The sequence below is a fragment of the Sus scrofa genome, chromosome X (assembly GCF_000003025.6).
Source record: "Sus scrofa isolate TJ Tabasco breed Duroc chromosome X, Sscrofa11.1, whole genome shotgun sequence".
In the NCBI taxonomy this organism is placed as follows: domain Eukaryota; kingdom Metazoa; phylum Chordata; class Mammalia; order Artiodactyla; family Suidae; genus Sus; species Sus scrofa.
The window spans coordinates 87,273,146-87,292,701 of record NC_010461.5 but is presented as its reverse complement, the minus strand read 5'-3'; the positions used below and the strand labels follow the sequence as shown (position 1 = coordinate 87,292,701).

The 19,556-nt window shown below is 37.4% G+C and overlaps 1 protein-coding gene across 1 annotated transcript in view; it reads right to left on the bottom strand.

Annotated features, from left to right (window-relative positions):
- TBC1D8B (TBC1 domain family member 8B) overlaps window positions 1,648-19,556 on the bottom strand; it is a 73,728-nt gene continuing 55,819 nt past the window's right edge. The window contains exons 13-21 of the mRNA XM_003135293.5: window positions 18,752-18,881; window positions 18,129-18,227; window positions 13,373-13,441; window positions 12,990-13,230; window positions 12,154-12,219; window positions 10,385-10,468; window positions 8,856-8,912; window positions 6,550-6,647; window positions 1,648-4,680 (exon numbers count right to left, since the gene is read on the bottom strand). Of these exons, the coding sequence (XP_003135341.2) occupies window positions 4,285-4,680; window positions 6,550-6,647; window positions 8,856-8,912; window positions 10,385-10,468; window positions 12,154-12,219; window positions 12,990-13,230; window positions 13,373-13,441; window positions 18,129-18,227; window positions 18,752-18,881 (1,240 nt within the window). The 3' untranslated portion in view covers window positions 1,648-4,284. The remainder of the gene's footprint in view (window positions 4,681-6,549; window positions 6,648-8,855; window positions 8,913-10,384; window positions 10,469-12,153; window positions 12,220-12,989; window positions 13,231-13,372; window positions 13,442-18,128; window positions 18,228-18,751; window positions 18,882-19,556) is intronic.

The following is a 19,556-nucleotide window of genomic DNA, read 5'->3' as shown; positions in this document are numbered from 1 at the left end:
AGCCCTAGAAAAGGCAAAAAAATAAAATAAAATAAATAAAATAAAAGACAACTATGGCCTCGTAGAAACAAGGACTGCAGTAGCTACCCAGTTTCTGCCTTTCTCTTTTAGATACATATATCATATATATAATAATCAATGTGTCGATTTTCTACTTTTCCTCTACTATTTTATAAGGTGAGTTGATGGTCATTTTTTTTTAGTCCACATCTTACAGGATATCGAGATGGAGTTGAGACTGAATTAGGAGTGGACATTACCCATCGAGGGATCCAAGTAACGAATAGACACTTGCATTTTCCCCTAGGAGAGAGGATCAGTGCATTTTTGTTGGGATGAGGGAGGCTTGTGTTATAGGCAGCAGCATGCCATTGATGTGATTAGCTTTTATGTAGAAGTACAGAAGAGTTGGACAGACTCTACACTTGCACCATAATCCCTGCCTCTTGATGTCCACACCCTTGTGTAATCCCCTCTCCTTGAAAGTGCGTGGGACCTGTGACTTGCCTTTAAGCAACAGAATATGGCTTGAAGGGGATACGTCATCACTGTGAGATTATATTATGTAAGACACTGTCTTGCTAACAGACTCTTCTCGCTGGATTGATGAGGGTAAGTGGCCATTTGGGGAAAACCCACATGGCAAGGTTGGGCAGCAGTGAGGAACTGAGTGAAGCCTCTAGGAGGTGAGGGTGGCCTCCAGCCGACTATCTGCAAGAAGCTGGGCCCTCCAGACCTATACCCATACGGAAATGAATTCTGCCAACTGCCTGAGTGAACTCATAAGTGGATTCTTACCCAGTGAAGCCTCCATGTGAGAACCAGCTTGGCTGACACCTTGGTTTTGCAGCCTTGTGAGATCCTAAGCAGAGGACCCAGCTGAGCTGAGCCAAGAGTCCTGACCCATTGAAATGGTGAACTAGAATTCTGGATGTATGATAGGCCAATCAGATGGCCTATAATGTGTGTTGTGGTACTTTGCTACACAGCGATAGAAAGCAAATACAGTGCTCAGTGTCCATTCCAGCCTCTCAGTGTGCCTTCCTGTACAGCAGGGGCTAAAAAGCTAAGAAGACATCTCCCAGCTTCCCTTGGAACTAGGATTCTGGATGTATTTTTTTATAGGCCAAGCAGATACACACTCGTGAAACTTAAACAGCAGAAGGGAGGTGGCGACTATGCTTCTGCCATTTCTGCTGGTACACGTGGTTGTGAAGATGTTTGGTTGTTCTACTGCAAGTTAGTCACTAGCTTATGGATGCTGAGAGGCAGGATGCTTGGTATCCATTTTGCTGGTGTAAATCATAGCAGGTGGAGCGTGGTTCTGGAGGTAGCAGCTGTAGTGTTGGCTTTTCATCATTGGCAGTAGGCAGGAGCAATTTCCTAATCACAGAAAAATGAGCAACTCCCTTGGTGGCCTGGTTCTGTGGTGTAGCTTTGGAAGTTGTTCTTGAAAGCTCAATTTTGAGTCATTCCTCTTGGTAATTCTGTAAGCCACTTAATGTCTGGTAATAAATCTTTTCCTGACTAAACTAATTATAGAGTGACTTCTGTTCTCTGCAACTGAACCTTAACTAGTATAGGAGGGAAGTCCTCAAGTGATAACCAAGTTAAGTACAAACAAAAAGACATCATAAGAAATAATGGTAAGATCTTTAAGTAAGCCATTTTTTCATGTTTATTATAACAGATTTATAACATTTATTTTTAGAAAGACCAGGAAAGCCACCTTATAACATTTAATTTAATGTAAAAGGTATAATGCACTGGTTCAGTGTGACACAATTACATAAGATTTTAAGTATTAAGAACAACCCATTTGCTTAACAAGGTAGCAACTACAAAACTATGTGTTCAGCTTATTTCTCCTGCAGACTCAGAAAATAAATGTCTGTCTTTTTAACTTACACTTATAATCTTTCTGCAACTCAAAAATCTCTTTAAAGTATTCAATCTTAATCTAGGCTAAAATACAATACTAGGTAATCTTCAATATTCTGATTTCAAAAATCATATCAAATATTAATAACATATGCTCTTAAAAAGTATCTTTTTTGTAAATACAACTGACAAAATTTTGAACAAAGTATTGGCAATAGTGCCTTTGCACATAAGCATAGAGCCTTGTGGTTATAGAGCTATTGTAGTGTAGTTTAACAATTACTGTATAATAGTTGTGATAGTTCTCATATAAACTATTAACTAACCACTAAAATTTGGACATGTTTTAGTCAAGCCACTTCTGACAAAAGGGACAATGCTTATTTATTGTCTCTTTAAGTGGCAATTTCCTTGAAAAGATAAGACTGGCAAAATCATTTTAAGAACACGACTAGAAGTGTTTGACCAAGTCCAATTTACAACATTTTCAAAAGCTCAATTTTGGAACAACTTGGAAATTCTTGGAACTCTCTGAAAATAACATATTACATGGTGATGAAGCCTCTGTGTTAGGTCTGTTTCATAGTGGATTCCTGACAAAGGCTGACTATACCAATTCTTTCCAGAAAGGGAGATTTCTTGGGTTGCTCTAAAGGATGTCTGCCCTTTCATTGTTTCAAATCTGAAAAGTCAAAAAGGCTTAAATCAAAGTCTTTTGTGAAGAAAGACACTCCAATGGATGACGTCTCCCCACAATGTCTAAATTAACTGATTAATAAACTCTCTTCTCAGAAACAGCACAGAAGATTGGATGGGTGTGATTTTTTTTCTTTAAAGTGCTAACAAAGCCCATTATCTCTAAATGAACTTGTATTGTAATGACTGAAATATAAGCAGCATAAAGTATATTGAGATTACACATCTCAATCAGATAGATTACAGCTTCTGAGCTAGATGCCAGGAATTCGATACATTATCTTAACAATCATCATGCACAAGTACGGGCATACCTCAGATATTGCAGGTTCGGTTCCAGATAACTGCAGTAAAAGTGAATATTGCAATAAAGTAGGTCACATGAATTTCTTGGTTTCCCAGGACATATAAAAGTTATGTTTACACTACAGTATAGTCTATTAAATGTGCAATAGCATTATGTCTAAAAAACAATGTACATACCTTAAACTATTTTATTGCTAAAAAATGCTAACCATCATCTGAGCCTTCGGTGAGTCATAATAGCAATGCCAAAGATCACTGATCACAGATCACCACGACAGACATAATAATAGCGAACAAGTTTCAGATGTTGCAAGAAACATTGGACACACGGAGGCAAAGTGAGCAACTGCTGTTGGAAAAATTGGCGCCACTAGACTTGCTCAACACAGGGTTGCCACAAACCTTCAATCTGCAATAAAACTATAGTATCTGTGAAGCGCACAATAAAGCAAAGCTCACTAAAATGAGGTATGCCTGTACACTTTGTGAACTTGCCAGACTAATACAATAATTCAGTCTATCTGATGTAACTTAAAATACAACCGGTGAAAATCCAAAATCTAAAACTATAACCAAAGCAGTCACAAGCTACTCTGAGACAAATGCCACGAAGGGCAGCACTCAGAATTTCAAGTAATATCGCAGCCTAATGAGAGACCTTCGCACAGGAAACTGTACTGTTTATTAAGCCTTCTGAATTGGCTGGCTTGAACCAGCTCAAATCCAAATCCAATATTGTTTTTCTTTATATCAGCCCAGAGTTTTGAGTTCTTTATTTTTATCAGTAACAGAGCTAGAAGTGTGTCAGCAGCTTCTGAACTGCTCAGGTGGGGAGAATGTAGAAATTACTAAAAAAAATATTATTAGAAGACCGAGTGAGATGTACTCTGAAAACTTAATATTATTTCAGTTAGGTAACTTGAAAATGAATTTCCCATTGGGTAATCGTGTGGATAATTAAGGCTACAGATCTAAGAGCCTGGTTTTCTAAAGCATTCTAATAGGACTTAGGCAATTTGGAAAGTAGGATTTATCACTAATACTCAAACGTAACGCCACATTTTCAAAAATCCTCAGTAATTCACATGTAAATAGCAAGACAAACTAGGAATTTCCTTACTAAAAGTGATATGGTGGTGCCCTCTGGTGGTAACATTTAGCATACTCCCCCTGATAGTGCGTGTCTTAGGAAATACAAAAAGTTTATTTGAATCAGAGAATATCAAAATATCAAGATATGACCACAAAGGAATAAATCATTGTGCTTCCAAATGTCTTCTTTTTAACCTTCAAATATATTAGTAACAAGATAAATCCCCGATTCCTACTCCCAGGAATCAAGCTGACAACTACAAGAATCTTGGTAAACTTGTCTATAGTAGGCAATTCCTGTTAAGAGACTTACTTCTTGGTTCTAGAACTTAACTGAGAGGTTTTTGCATTTTCTAATTTGGCTTTTACATCTATAGGTTTCTCAAAAAACTTCACCAATGCTGGCTCATTCAACAAAGATGCGAGAATCTGTTCAAAGGCAAATGACCACTGAGGCTCTTCCCGAGGGGAGGAAGGATCTTTCTCCAAGTGGCTCTTGGTTTGCCCCTCACTAGGTCCTCCAGAAGCACACACTGCACCAGACAGTCCTTTGGCTGATGACGTAGGGCTATGGAGTTTCCTTCCAACTTCTTCCATCCTGAGCAAAAGGCTGGTTACAACGGCAATGGCTTGATATAATGACTCTTCTTCAGGGTCCCCATGAAATAAGTTATATAGCGTCTTTGAAAACTGAATAAATTGTGACTAGAAGACACAAGTTAGAAATATCGCATTTTATATTAGACTTAGCACATATAAAGAGAACTTGAAAGTGAATTCTATTTAGAATTGGTACCATGTAACTTTCACTATAGAAGTTATAAGAACTGATGATTAATCCTCAAATAAATCTTGGTTCTAGAAAGATGAGTATGAACCATGAAAGAAATTCTGCTTAAGTCTTATCATTTCTTGCCTAATAAAAGTAAATTATGTACATATATTATATATACACAATAATTCCTGGACAGTATCCGCTGGCATTCCTTCAATGTTCGGTGGTACTTTTGATTAGGCAAAGTCCCTAATTTCCCTACATGTAAATCATTCATTCATTAACCAATCTTCTTTTTTTTTTTTGGCTGTAGTAACAAGGCCAAATCCTTCACCTGCTGTGCCACAAGGGAACTCCTCATTAATGAGTCTTAATGAACAGATTAAGAATGAGTTCCCCTTGATCTCCTCAAGAGGTAGAGTAGAGTGGGCAGCTAAACTAAGATGATTTAAAAAGACCAAAAAAAAACCCCAAAAAACAAAAAAACAAAAAAACAAAAGGGAGGTCCTGTCATGGCACAGTGGAAACGAATCTGACTAGGAACCATGAGGTTGCAGGTTTGATCCCTGGCTTCAATCAGTGGGTTAAGGAGGCAGCATTGCTGTGAGCTGTGGTGTAGGTGGAAGACATGGCTCGGATCTGGAGTTGCTGTGGCTGCAGTACAGGACAGCGGCTGCAGCTCCAATTAGACCCCTAGCCTGGGAACCTCCATATGCCGAGGGTGCGGCCCTAAGAAGACAAAAAAAAAAGATGACTTAAATTTAAGGAAGAATGTTTTGGGACCTATTTAGTAGCACAAGGTAGCTCAAAGGAGCCCATTTGGAATGTTTCTCTTTAAAGCTTCTTTTTTAAAGGCTCAAGGAGCGAAATAAACTGGGATTGTTTGCTAGCTGCCCCTAAATAATCCATAGATAATCCTAGAAGATATCTGTCAATTAAAAAAAACCTATTCTAACACAAAAGTCCTATAGATCAATGTCCTACAGACAAGTTTATCTATAAATAAAAAGCAAGTAAAAAAGATATACTTCATAAAAATATATACCAAAATTTTAAGCTTTTATTTAAAGTCTGTAGTACCGTTTATTTAAATTTTTGAATAAATATATCATGTTGATTAATTTTTAAAAGTACTTATTCAAATACCAAATTACCTAGTCCATTGAGAAAAACTAAGTTATTTCATATTTTTCATTTTGGCAAACTTCTGGGAATCATCAGTATCTATACCAAAAGATTTTCATTAGAAAATATAAGAATATATAATGACTGAATAGTGTACAAGAAAGAGATAGATTTAGAATGGTGCCAATAGTAGTCATTAGTACTGTTTGAGCAGGTTCAAATACAAGATGACTAGAAACCAGGGTGTTATAACCTATTTTAGTTATTTCTACTACCTAGCATTGGGCATGTCATCTTACTAGGCTCTAAAAAATGTTTACTAAATAAATGAACATTTCTAATAGAGCTAGAACTAGAAAACATTGAAATATATGTTACACATACACACATCATTTCTATATGGTACAAATGTTGCCATAGCAGAGGACTGGACTGTACTGAAACTCTAGATGCATTTAAGGGTTTAAAGTAGAAAATCATTTAAAATTTACTCCCAGTCTTCTATGCTCATCTGAAATGTACAAAGATGATACATAGATTATTTATGTTTGTAATACCATGTTAGCTATTTTAGATTTGGATACAACCACACTCATTTAAAACACACACACACACACACACACACACATACACACACAAAAGAAAACCAGAATTTTTCTTTGAAAATACCACACCTGATTCATTTTTGGTAAATCCTTAATGTTTTCTTCTTTTTTTAAAAGCTCATCTTGCCATTGACTTAGATACGCTTGAATATCAACTTTTCCTTTTCCTGAATAAGGGGAATAAAACCATTTCATAATGATCAACCCACATCCCAAAAAGAGCAACTATGACTGAAAGATATTTCATTGAGATAGAAGATTCCAGAAATGGATCTGACTATAGCTTTTATTTCACTCTCTGGTTTTCAAAATACATTCTCTATTTCCATTAAACTAAAACCTTTACTTTGGAAAGGCTGGAGACTAGGGAAGATGTGAGTAGAGAGGGAGAAGGATGCATTTTAGATTCACCAGTACACTCCAGCTTGATGATGTAAATTTCATGGAGATATTCTCCTGCATGCCACTAAGTTTAAAATAGCTTCTATCTGATGTTCTTAATATGCAGATACCAAAGTGGTCTTTGGTGGCTCTTTTTCAAAAATTCAAAACAGGAGTTACCTGGTGGCCCAGTGGTTAAGGATCTGGTGTTGTCACTGCTGTGGTGCAGGTTTGATATCAGACCCAGGAATTTCTGCATGCCATGGGCATGGCCAAAAAAACAAAAAGGGAGTTCCCACTGTGGTGCAATGGGATCTGCACTAGGACGCAGGTTTGATCCCCAGCCTGGCACAGTGGGTTAAAGGATCCAGTGTTGCCTCGGCTGTGGCTTAGCTCACAACTGGCTCAGACCTGATCCTTGGCCCAGGAAATCCCCATGGATGCAGGGTGGCCAAAAAAAGAAAAGAAAAAAAACCCCCAGAAATTCAAAACAGTATGTATTCACTCATTCCTTTGAAGAATTTTTTTTTTCTTTTTTTGCTATTTCTTGGGCTGCTCCTGCGGCATATGGAGGTTCCCAGGCTAGGGCCTCAATCGGAGCTGCAGCCACCAGCCTACGCCAGAGACACAGCAACGCGGGATCTGAGCCGCGTCTGCAACCTACACCACAGCTCACGGCAACGCCGGATCGTTAACCCACTGAGCAAGGCCAGGGACCAAACCTGCAACCTCATGGTTCCTAGTTGGATTCATTAACCACTGCGCCACGACGGGAACTCCCCTTTGAAGAATTTAACCATGATGATATTAACATGACTTTATCATGATTACTTAGATCTCTTGGAAAACTAGGATATACTCAACAGCCTGGTGAGGTTGTCATATTTAAGCAGACCTTCAGCAATTGTTTTTTAACTAAATGTTACTCAAAAACATAAAGAATGATGAATGTTATATTGGAGAACAATATAACAATAACAATGTTATATTGGAGAACAATATAACAACCTCTATCAAAATGTTAAATGTGCACATTCTTTGTGACCCAAATTTCTCATTCTTCTAGGAATTTATCCTATACTAAAAAATACATGTAAAAGTATCCTAAAATGTAAGTATAAAAAAATCTTTGTTGGAGCATAGTTTGCAATATAATTAATTGGGCACAACCTAAATGTTCAGCAATTTCAAGCCAGTTTCTGAAATAAATGGCAGAATACTCTGTACCCATTAAAAAGAATAAGATAAATCCAAATGTACTGACATGAAAAGATGTCCGTGATACACCACAAAATCAAAAAAGCAATTTGCAGGACAGTATTTATGAAATAATCCTTTTTTAAAAAAGAGCGATATCTATTTATTGTAGTTTATACATAGACACAGGCCTGGAAAGAATATAAACCAAAGTGTTTTCACATTTACCTCAGGGTAATGTGAAAACAGGTTGGTTAAAGTGTATGATGATTTCTGTACCATTTAAATTTCTTTTAGAAGGATTATATATTACTTATGTAATTAAAATAGATATTTTCAAAATAATAACATTAAATCAATGTGGGAGCTTCCGTCATGGCTCAGCAGAAACGAATCTGACTGGCATCCGTAAGGACGCAGGTTTGATCCCTGGCCTCTCTCAGTGGGTTAAGGATCTGGTGTTGCCATGAGCTGGGGTGTAGGCCAGTGGCTATATCTCCTATTTGACCCCTAGCCTAGGAATCTCCATATGCCATGGGTGCGGCCCTAAGAAGCAAAATAAATAAATACAGAAATACAGAAATAAATAAATAAATGTCATTTACTATTGTCTATAACTTCTGAGACTTAAGTATTAAGAGAAGAAAGAATAAATTATTAAATTAAAACAAAGGAAACTGAAAAAGCTCTCAGGACAAATCAATAGATTTAAAAGAAATGCATGTTTCCCTTTTGTGTAGTTAACCCTATTCACAAAAACAACAACTTATACTAAATGAGACTCCTAGGTCATATACCTTTTTCAGGGCTGTGTTTCACTGACTCTGTTTCCTTCTCCTCTGCAGGCTTGGAAACTAGAGGAAAAGAAGATAAGTGCATTTTGTAGAATATTTAACAAATACCTTTTGAAAGTAAAATAGTGTTTTATGTAAAGACTTAAGAATACTGGGGAAAAATCCATATAAAAATGCTAGAAGTATACCATATATTAAATATTTATTTTTGGGTGGTATGTGATATTTCCTTCCTTGTGATTTTCTTCAAATTGTATTATTTCAGAGTTCCTGTCGTGGCTCAGTGGTTAACGAACCCGACTAGCATCCATGAGGACGCAGGTTCGATCCCTGGCCTTACTCAGTGGGTTAAGGATCTGGCGTTGCCGTGACCTGTGGTGTAGGTTGCAGACACGGCTTGGCTCCTGCAATGCTGTGGCTGTGGTGTAGGCCGGCGGCTACAGCTCTGATTCGACCCCTAGCCTGGGAACCTCCATATGCCACCGGTGCAGCCCTAAAAGACAAAAAAAAAAATATTGTATTATTTCTATTATTGGGGAAAAAAAAACATACTGGAAGTCAAAGGACTGAGCTACTAGTCCTGATTGTGATAAAACCTCACTGAAAAATCTTTCACAAGTCACTTCTCCTTTCTAGGCCTCAGTGACCTAAATGTAATTAAGGAACTTGAGGAATTCCCATTGTGGCTCAGTGGTTAAAGGAACCCGACTAGGATCCAGGAGGATGCGGGTTCGATCCCTGGCCTCGCCCAGTGGGTTAAGGATCCTGAGTTGCTGTGAGCTGTGGTGTAGGTCACAGACGTGGGTCAGATCTGGCATTGCTGTGGCATAGGCTGGCAGCTATCGCTCTGAATGGACCCCTAGTCTGGGAACCTCCATAAGCCGTAGGTGCAGCCCTAAAAAGCAAAAAAAAAAAAAAAAAATTAAGGGACTTGACTGGATAATTTGTATTTGTAAGGTTTCTTCAAACTTAATGTTCAAATGCTAACATAGAGTAACCATAAACATATATTAATAAGGACTTATCCTTCTATAAGACATTCATATTTATGAAAAACAAGTAAAACACAAAAATGAGCTCATAATACTTTCAAACTGTGTCTTGGAGACAGACTCATCCCTGTCTCCTACAACTACAGAGATTTATAATAAGTAGTCACTGTCTGAATAATAGCTATGACCTTCGATCATCAAAAATACCATTGTCTTCAGTGCATTTTAACAAGGCATGAAAAACGGTCTGATACATTTTAGAAATTTCTGCTACAGAAGTAAAAATAAAATGCGTTTTTTTTTCTAATTCTCCAGTAAACAAGAAATTCCATAAATCAAACCCCCAAATGTAACCTAGTTAATCAGGCAAATATTTATAGAATACTTACCATGCATTTAGGGCTGTGTGAAGTGTTACTGTAGCACAAAAAAAGTATAATTGACCCAAATTTAACTAGTGGTAACTGGGTAAAGAATATTTAAGCCAAGAAGATCTCTTGAGTATCTAATCATCGAAACAGATTTTAAACAGATATTTACCATGGAGCTGACTGAAATAAAGTAATTCTTCCTTGGAAAGTTCATCTCCCCTTGAAGGGTCCTTAGCATTCACCTCAGTATAAGCTGAAAACAGATAACCCAAATCATATTTATAACAATGAGGGACAGAAATGGGTCCTATAAGTGGTCCAATTAAATCTGGGGGCAGAGAATTAAACAAAGGGTTCCTGTAAAAGAAAGACATACATGAAGAAACGTGGAAGTGGTACTACTGTATAGTATTTGATCATTTTCAGTTCTGTTATTTCTGCAAACTACATGCTTTCTAATAAGTTTTCTGAGAGCCATTATAAGTTGAAATTTAAAAATCTGGCACGTGGGAATCTCTGAAAATATAACCTCAGTTGTTTAAAAATGTCTTTAAGGAGTTCCCATCGTGGTGCAGTGGTTAATGAATCCGATGAGGAACCATGAGGTTGTGGGTTCGATCCCTGGCCTTGCTCAGTGGGTTAAGGATCCGGTGTTGCCGTGAGCTGTGGTGTAGGTCGAAGACGTGGCTCGGATCTGGCGTTGCTGTGGTTCTGGTGTAGGCCGGTGACTATAGCTCCGATTTGACTCCTAGCCTGGGAACCTCCATATGCCACGGGAGCGGCCCTAGAAAAGGCAAAAAGACAAAAAAAAAAAAAAAAGTCTTTAATAATAAGGAAATCATTGAGAGCTCTAACAGATATACAGTGCTTTTTTTTTTTTTGATACTTCTACTGAAAGTATATTCATTCTATGGCAATCTTAGACATTCTGAGGACAACGTAACTTGACAATGTAAAGTTCTTCATAATTAAATTATTATTTGGCTTGTCTGTTGTTTTTAATGTTGTATTTGTGATTTGAGTTTGTGAGGGGTTAAAGATGGCTTTTAGATTTTTGGTCTGCCTGGTAAGAATGGTTCCCAGCTAACCTGGGAAGACTCTAAGAGACCTCAGGTACAGTTTTAGACAAATTACGATGTATGTTTTTTGGAGGGAGGCAGTGAATCACCCTATCTAAGCTTAAAGGTACATTTGCGATGTTCCTTTACAGCCTAAAACTGTTTTCCCAAAATATGAATCAGGCCATTAAAGGCAGTATGGTAAAATACAAAGAAACCTGAATTTTGGATTCAAACTTCAGTTTGAATGCCAGCTATGCAATTTATTAGCCATGTGATCTTCAGCAAATTTAATCTTTCTCTTAGTTTACTTATTGTCAAAATTGGAAAGATAATACTACCTTTCCGAGATACCATGAGAATTAAATAAAACAATGCATATTAAGTAAATAAATGCCTTGACAGAACAAGTGTTCAATAAATGGTAGCTTTCATTTTGCTTCCTTTTCTAAATGTTTAACATCCCTGCTGCCTGTCTCATTGTTCTGAATAATTTATGGTACTTCACAAGTTTGGCAGTTTGTCTAAAGTTAAATTCTATGCTCTAACGACAACAGCAGCAGTAATAAAAAAAATTCAATATTATACCAATATTCAAATGATAAATAGTTCTTATACACAAACTACTTATCATGAAATTGACCACTAACAGGAAGGAAACTTGTGAACCCATCTGTTATACAGAATCTCTTCCATAGATTTCAGCGTAACTATACATTAGCAAAAATACTGGCAATATGATCCACTGGCCACAATGAAGCAATGACTTTATGTCATGTGGAAAGTTATGTTATTTGTTAAAATGGAATGGCATGTGTAATATATAGTGGTTAAAATGGAGTCAACTTCCATACATCACTAACAACTGTTAAACTCTTACCTGGAGGAATATGCAGCTTAAAAAGCAGCTTAAGCTTCTCGGTGAAACTTCCATTGTACATTATGTCTGTTCAATAAAATTAAATTGCAAATAATCACATCTGAAGAACATTGAAGCAATTCCAGCAACACAGATTATAAAGATACAGCTATTAGCCAGGAATTAGGGTTCAGAAACTTTCTGTTACTTAAACTAACAGTTAAACCACCACCCAGTCAGCCAGATTCTTTCCTTGAAGTATATAAGCAAAAGATCCTTTATCAGAGGAATAAATAAAATGCTCTCCTGTTGAATTCTCTTCCTCCAATCCCAATCTAAAATTAATGTTTTTCTTTTGAATCAGGCTTTATGCTTCATTTGAGGAGAGAACTCTTCTTCAAGGGGGAGCCCCTGGTAGGAAAGCATGAATAGGGTGTCTGGAAAAGCAAAGGAACGATATAACTGATGGACTATCTACAGGCACAAAATGTTCCCTGAATATTTCGCTACCATTTTTCTAGGCTATGTGGTTGGATTTTTACTGAGGGAGACTGTCCTCTGAAGTATTCATGTGCCCAAGTGTGGGAAAAATCAGGACATTATCTTCCTTCATGTTAACCATTAAATCATCTGCATCTAACAGCTTGGTTTTCTGGAAGGGTTGAAGCAAAATTAGACAAATATACTTAGCTTTAGTGACAAACACACAAAATTGTCCAGTTTTCGCTAAAGCTGGAGACAATGTAAATAAGGCTGATAAAATCTAACGAAAGTGGCAATAATAGGCAATACTAAGTATTTCTAAGGGTACCTTTATTTTTTGTTTTTAAGAAGAAAATTATTGGACATCATCCTACCAATTACAGAAGAGAATTCTTTGAAGTTTATAAGGCAGTCGGAGTTTTCATCCAAAAATCTAAATGTCCATAAAGCTAGTGAGTCTCTGTTTGCAGAATGAGCCCAGGGACTCAACAAGTGATACAACACTCTGAACTGCTGGCAGTCAATCTGATACTGTTCCAAATATGGCAGACTGGGATCATGGTGCTTCAACACTGGAGAACTCAAACACCAATAATAAGAAAAAAACAACTCTTTCTATTTAAAAAAAAAAGAAAAAAAGGAAAGTCATTAGGTCAGAAAAAGTAACTTTGTACGATTTTTTTTCTTTTATAGTTGAGTGGCTGTGGTAAAATTATGCTAAGAATATTATTTTTCATTTAAAGAAGGAAAATAGTACCTTAAAGATGACATAAAGTTCATCCAATTCTTGAAGGCTCAACTTCACATCTTGTGATACAACACGCAACTTTAAAAAGATCAGAAGCAATGTAGAATTAACACTTCAGTTTAGAAATTCTCTTTGAATATAATTAAAAAATCTTTCTCTGCCAGAATAAAATATTTTTCTTTTAACTTTTTAAAGGGCCAACAAAAGTAAATGTACCTATTTTGCCCTTTAAAAAGTTTGTACATAGACTATAGTTCAATTTTACTGATTATATAATTTGACCTTCATCGCTTCATACCTAGAAATTACTCCTAAAGGACAGCCACTTAATGTCTAGAAATATAAGCAACAGTATTCTATGTCTTTTTTCAGCTATTCCTGTCTTGCTACATGAGCAATTTGTTAAGTTATCATGTGAGATTGTCAGTAAACACTTGAAAGGAATTGGGAGATATACATTCCCTCTCTGTGTCAAGAAATGTAATCCTAGAAACAATTATCTTAGAAAATATGTAATTTCATTCGACTCCATGAAGAATAAGCACTATGGGAGTTCCCACTATGGCTCAGTGGGTTAAGGACATGAACTTGTTTCTGAGGATGCAGGGTTGATCTCTGGCCTCACTCAGTGGTTTAAGGATCTGGTGTTGCTGCAAGCTGCAGTGTATGTAGGTTGCATATGTGGCTTGGATCCAGTGTTGCTGTGGCTGTGGCAGAGGCCTTAGCTACAGCTCCGATTCGACCCCTAGCCCGGAAACATCCATTTGCCATGGGTGTAGCCATTAAAAAAAAAAAAAAAAGCACTGATGGTAAAATGGTTTTACTATTTAAGAAATTTTAAAGATGGGTAAAGACAAAGGCTAGAATTAATGAAACGGGTAATAAAAAAATAGACTTGATAAATAAAAGAGTTGGTTAATTGAAAAAGTAAGTAAAATAAATATGTGGCAAGTATGATAAAAGAAATAAGAAATCACAAATAAATATCATTGAGAAGGAAAAGAATACTATAAACATATCTATAGAGCTCATTAAGTGTCCAGGACATAAAAAAGTAGCATTATCTGTTGAATGAATTTCATAAGCTTTATGAAAATATATCTGTAAGTCTAGATGAAATGGCTAATTCTCTAGGAAAATATAAATGCCAAAATTAACTCAGGAAGAGCAAGTTCTGAATAGGCTAAACTGGTAAGCAAAGATCTGCCTCCCACCAAAGGCAGCAGATCCAGATGGTTTTACAGGCTCATCTCAAACTGTCAGGTAATGGATAATTCTTATGTGATTTAAACCATCTAAAAGCATAGGAAAATATGGTTTGCTCCAAAATCCATTCTATGACATGAGCGCAATTTTTTTTTTTTTTTTTTTTTTTTTTTTTTTTGTCTTTTGTCTTTTAGGGCCGCACTCGAGGCATATGGAGGTTCCCAGGCTAGGGGTCTAATCGGAGCTGTAGCCACTGGCCTACACCACAGCCACAGCCATGCCAGATCCGAGCCGCATCTATGACCTACATCACAGCTCACAGCAATGCCAGATCCTTAAGCTGCTGAGCGAGGCCAGGGATTGAACCTGCAACCTGATGGTTCCTAGTTGGATTTGTTTCCACTGTACCATGCTACCATGCTGGGAACTCCTGTGAGCACAATTCAAATACGAAAAATGAAGTTAGCACACACACACAGTAAGCCAACATCACTGTAACATAGATATAAAGAACCTAGCTACACTATTTAGGAACATTATCAAAGCAGAATATTAAAAGAACATGAACAAACAGAATTCATTGGAAGTCTATTTTTTTTTTTTTTTTTTGTCTTTTTAGGGCCGCACCTGTGGCATAAGGTTTCCCAGCTAGGGGTCGAATCGGAGATGTAGCTGCTGGCTGACGCCACAGCCACAGCAACATGGGATCCGAGCCTATACCACCGTTCATGGCAATGTCAGATCCTTAACCCACTGAGAGAAGCCAGGGATCGAACCTGTGTCCTCATGGATTCTACTCAGATTTGTTTCTGCTGAGCCACTACAGGAACTCCTAATATTACGAATTCTTTTTTTTTGGTCTTTTTGCCATTTCTTGGACCGCTCCCGTGGCATATGGTGGTTCCCAGGCTAGGGGTCAAATCAGAGCTGTAGCTGCCGGCCTACACCAGAGCCACAGCAATGTGGGATCTGAGCCACGTCTGCGACCTATACCACAGCTCATGGCAACGCCAGGTCCTTAACCCACTGAGCAAGGCCAGGGATTGAACCAACAACCTCATGGTTCCTAGTTGGATTTGTTAACCACTGAGCCATGACGGGAACTCCAGGAATTCTTTAATGGACTTGACTACATTAATAAAGTAGAAAAATACATAATCTCAAGATATGGAAAAGTTATTTGACCAAAGTTAACAATATTGATGATTTTTTTTTTTTTGTCTTTTCTAGGGCTGCTCCCACGGCATATGGAGGTTCCCAGGCTAGGGGTCTAATCGGAGCTGTAGCTGCCGGCCTACACCAGAGCCACAGCAACGTGGGATCCGAGCCACGTCTGCGACCTACACCACAGCTCATAGCAACGCCAGATCCTTAACCCACTGAGCAAGGCCAGGGATGGAACCTGCAACCTCATGGTTCTTAGTTGGATTCGTTAACCACTGCGCCACGATGGGAACTCCACATTATTGATGTTTTAAAAATGTCCCAAACCTCTTAACCTAGAAACTTAGTGAAACTCCTTAATTTGATAAGAGGCATCCTTCAAAAATCAAGAGCAGGAAGTTCCCACTGTGGCTCAGTGGTAATGAGCCTGACTAGTGATGTGGGTTCAATCCCTAGCCTCGCTCAATGGGTTAAGGATCTGCCGGCATTGCCATGAGCTGTGGCGTAGGTCGCAGACGCAGCTCTGATCCCAACCCGTAGCCCGAGAACTTCCATATGCAGCAGATGTGATCCTAAAAAGCAAAATAAATAAATAAATAAATAAATAAAAATCAAGAGCAATCATCATACCTAACAATAAAATACTAGAGGAATTCCTATTAAATCCCAGAATAAGACAAGGAAGCTTGCTTCACTGCTATTATGTAATACCTCTATGAAAATTCTACCCACTATAATACCCCCCCCAAAAGAAGTATACATCCTAGGAAGGGTCAAAACTCTAAGACTAGAAATGATAAGCTTGTCTATTCAGAAAACTGGAGAAATTCAACCAAAAAAAATTAGAATTAATGAGTCAGTAACACAGCCACTGAAAAAAGCAACGTGTGCAAATCAATAGCTTTTACACATACTGCAATAAATTAGAAAATATAAAGAAAAAAAACCTCATTCATATTAGCAATAAAACCATAAAATACACAGGAGTAGATAAAACACAATAAGAAATATATAAAACCTCTATGATAAACAATAAATGCTTACTAAAGGACACTTAAAAAGACACTTAAAAAGACAGGTGAAAGTCCAGATTTCAAAATGGACTATAAAGCCACAATACTTAAAATAGTTTGGTGGTGTTGCAGAAAAAAAGACTCCAGAAATAAACCCATGTATGGAGTTCCTATTGTGGGTCAGTGGTTAATGAACCCAACTAGTATCCATGAGGACGCGGGTTTGATCCCTGGCCTTGCTCAGTGGGTTAAGGATCCTTGTTACACTATGAGCTGTGGTGTAGGTTGCAGACACAGCTTGGATCTCGCGTTGCTGTGACTGTGGTGTAGGCCAGCAGCTACAGCTCTGATTCGACTCCCTAGCCTGGGAACCTCCATATGCTGCAGGTGCAGCCCTAAAGAGACAAAAGACCAAAAAATAATAATAATAAATAAATAAAAATAAAATTAAAATTAAAAAGCTATATTGCCCTCTAACCCCCCATTGTATACACGTATGTCTATAGATATTTAGAAAAAAGGTCTAGAAGGATATATGGCAAATCATTTTAATATTGGTTACTCCTGGGGTAGGAAACTTACTTTTTTACATTTCTATAATGTCTAAATTATTCAAAATAATCATGTATTGCTTTGGTATGTTTTTTTAAAGTTAATATAGAAAAACTAAAACAAGGGGGCTCTATGCTAACTATGTCATGGTAACATCATTGAATTACTTGTGATCTAAACCTGTAATCTTCAGAAATGTTAATTTTCCCAGATTTGTATCTCTGTGGACTTGACCTTTAAGCATTAGGTTTACAAAAACAATACATTCTCATGATAAAAGCTCAGACAGTACAGAAGGATTTATACAGCAAAATAAAGCCCTCCCTCTTCGAACCAGCAATCTGTTAATGAGTAGATTAATTGATTAATCTATTAATCTATTAAAGAGGCAAGCAATATTAACAGCTTCTTATGTAGTCATCCAAATATTAGTAAGAAGTACTTAAAACATACCGCTTCATAACTTTTTCACTTTATCTTAGGTATCCAAGGATAATAATACATATTAGCAGCATAAACTACTATGTGGGTCAGCTGTTCTTATTGATGAAGCGTATCACAAATATGTTATGCTTAAATGCCTACATCATAGCATTCAATACTAAAGGTCAAATAGCACAGAACATGTTGGAGAAACCAATATAATTCAACCAGAAGAAAATAACTTCTTTCCTCTCAAAAAATTTACAGTAAGCTAAGCTATGGCAAGAATCTAGCTCAAATGTCTATAGTTATTTTATTTTCTTCGCATGGAATGATCATTTTTAAAAGGAAGCTGAGAGAAAAAAATGTGACTCCAATTGGTTTTCTCCTATTGGGTGGATACTCACCACATTCTGCTTTGTCGTTTCCTCTAGGGTCTGTATCACATATAACCTATTTCGACAGCGCATGCTATGTATATCCTCATAGCGAATACTGCCATATTTCTGCAAGAAATACGATTTCAGTAGATACTCATTCATAATAAATATCCACTTCTCTTACAATTGAATTTCAGCAGATTCAATTCTCAGAGGCCCTGGTTCTATTTCTAGCTATTTTCCTAACTTGTGCAGTGATTATGCAAATTTTCACCTCCCACGTTTCAGTTGTTCTGTATATTCACAGGAGAGGACTCCATCTACTATGAGTCTAGACTAAGTACAAGGACATCGGTAAAATTCTTAGTCTCTACATCGAGCATATTTTCCACCTTTTTATACAGTGATAGATATTTGAAAGTGGATATTATTTGTGAATAGTTTCATTTAATGAAAAGCAAACTGAATCAGAGGAGGCTCTATAACTTAGGAATGGTTCACAGAACTCATTTTTAAAGTGAAGTTGGGTTTTAAATTACTTTATCTTTATTTATATTATCTTACTCTTAATATACCACTAGAGCTAAAACTATAGTATCTATCGTTTAAATGTGCTAGTAATTATATATTATGGCATAAGAAAAACTTACCTCATTTGACTCTCTAATCAAATCTGTAATATCCACTCGACTATGGCTGCTTTTATCATCACTTACATTTGAACCCTGCTGCACACTTGAAGGCAATGGGCTATCCTTATTAGTGACATTGTCAAAGAACCTATCCAAAAGGGATAGTAATAACAAGAATTAGTAGAAGTAAAATGCCAAGAAAGTGACAGCTAATTTCTCCCTAGTTAGTCAGAGGTTAATTTCAACCAAGAGGACAAGGGACAGTCTTAGAAGGAAGTAGAAGTTGAAGAGGGTTGGGAATTAGGAGGACAGAGAAGCAGGAAATGGGATGGTATGAAATGATGTCAGAGGCAGGGAAGGAGAGCACAGAGAAGCAGACAGGCTCAGAGAGGACTCAGCAAACAGCCCAGTGGGGATGGAATATAGGGTACGTAGAGGTACCTAAGGAGAAATAATTTGAGAAAGATACACGGAGGCCTTAACATGGAGAGTTCTAAATGCCAGAGTAAGGTGTTTATACTTTATTCTGTATATAAATGGCATTTGATGCACCATCACAACAGTTCCCAAATATTTATTTTTTTTATTTTTATTTTTTTTGTCTTTTTGCCATTTCTTGGGCTGCTCCTGTGGCATATGGAGGTTCCCGGGCTAGGGGTCTAATCGGAACTATAGCTGCCAGCCTACGCCAGAGCCACAGCAACGCAGGATCCGAGCCACGTCTGCAACCTACACCACAGCTCACAGCAACGCCGGAACCTTGACCCACTGAGCAAGGGCAGGGACCGAACCCGCAACCTCATGGTTCCTAGTCGGATTCGTT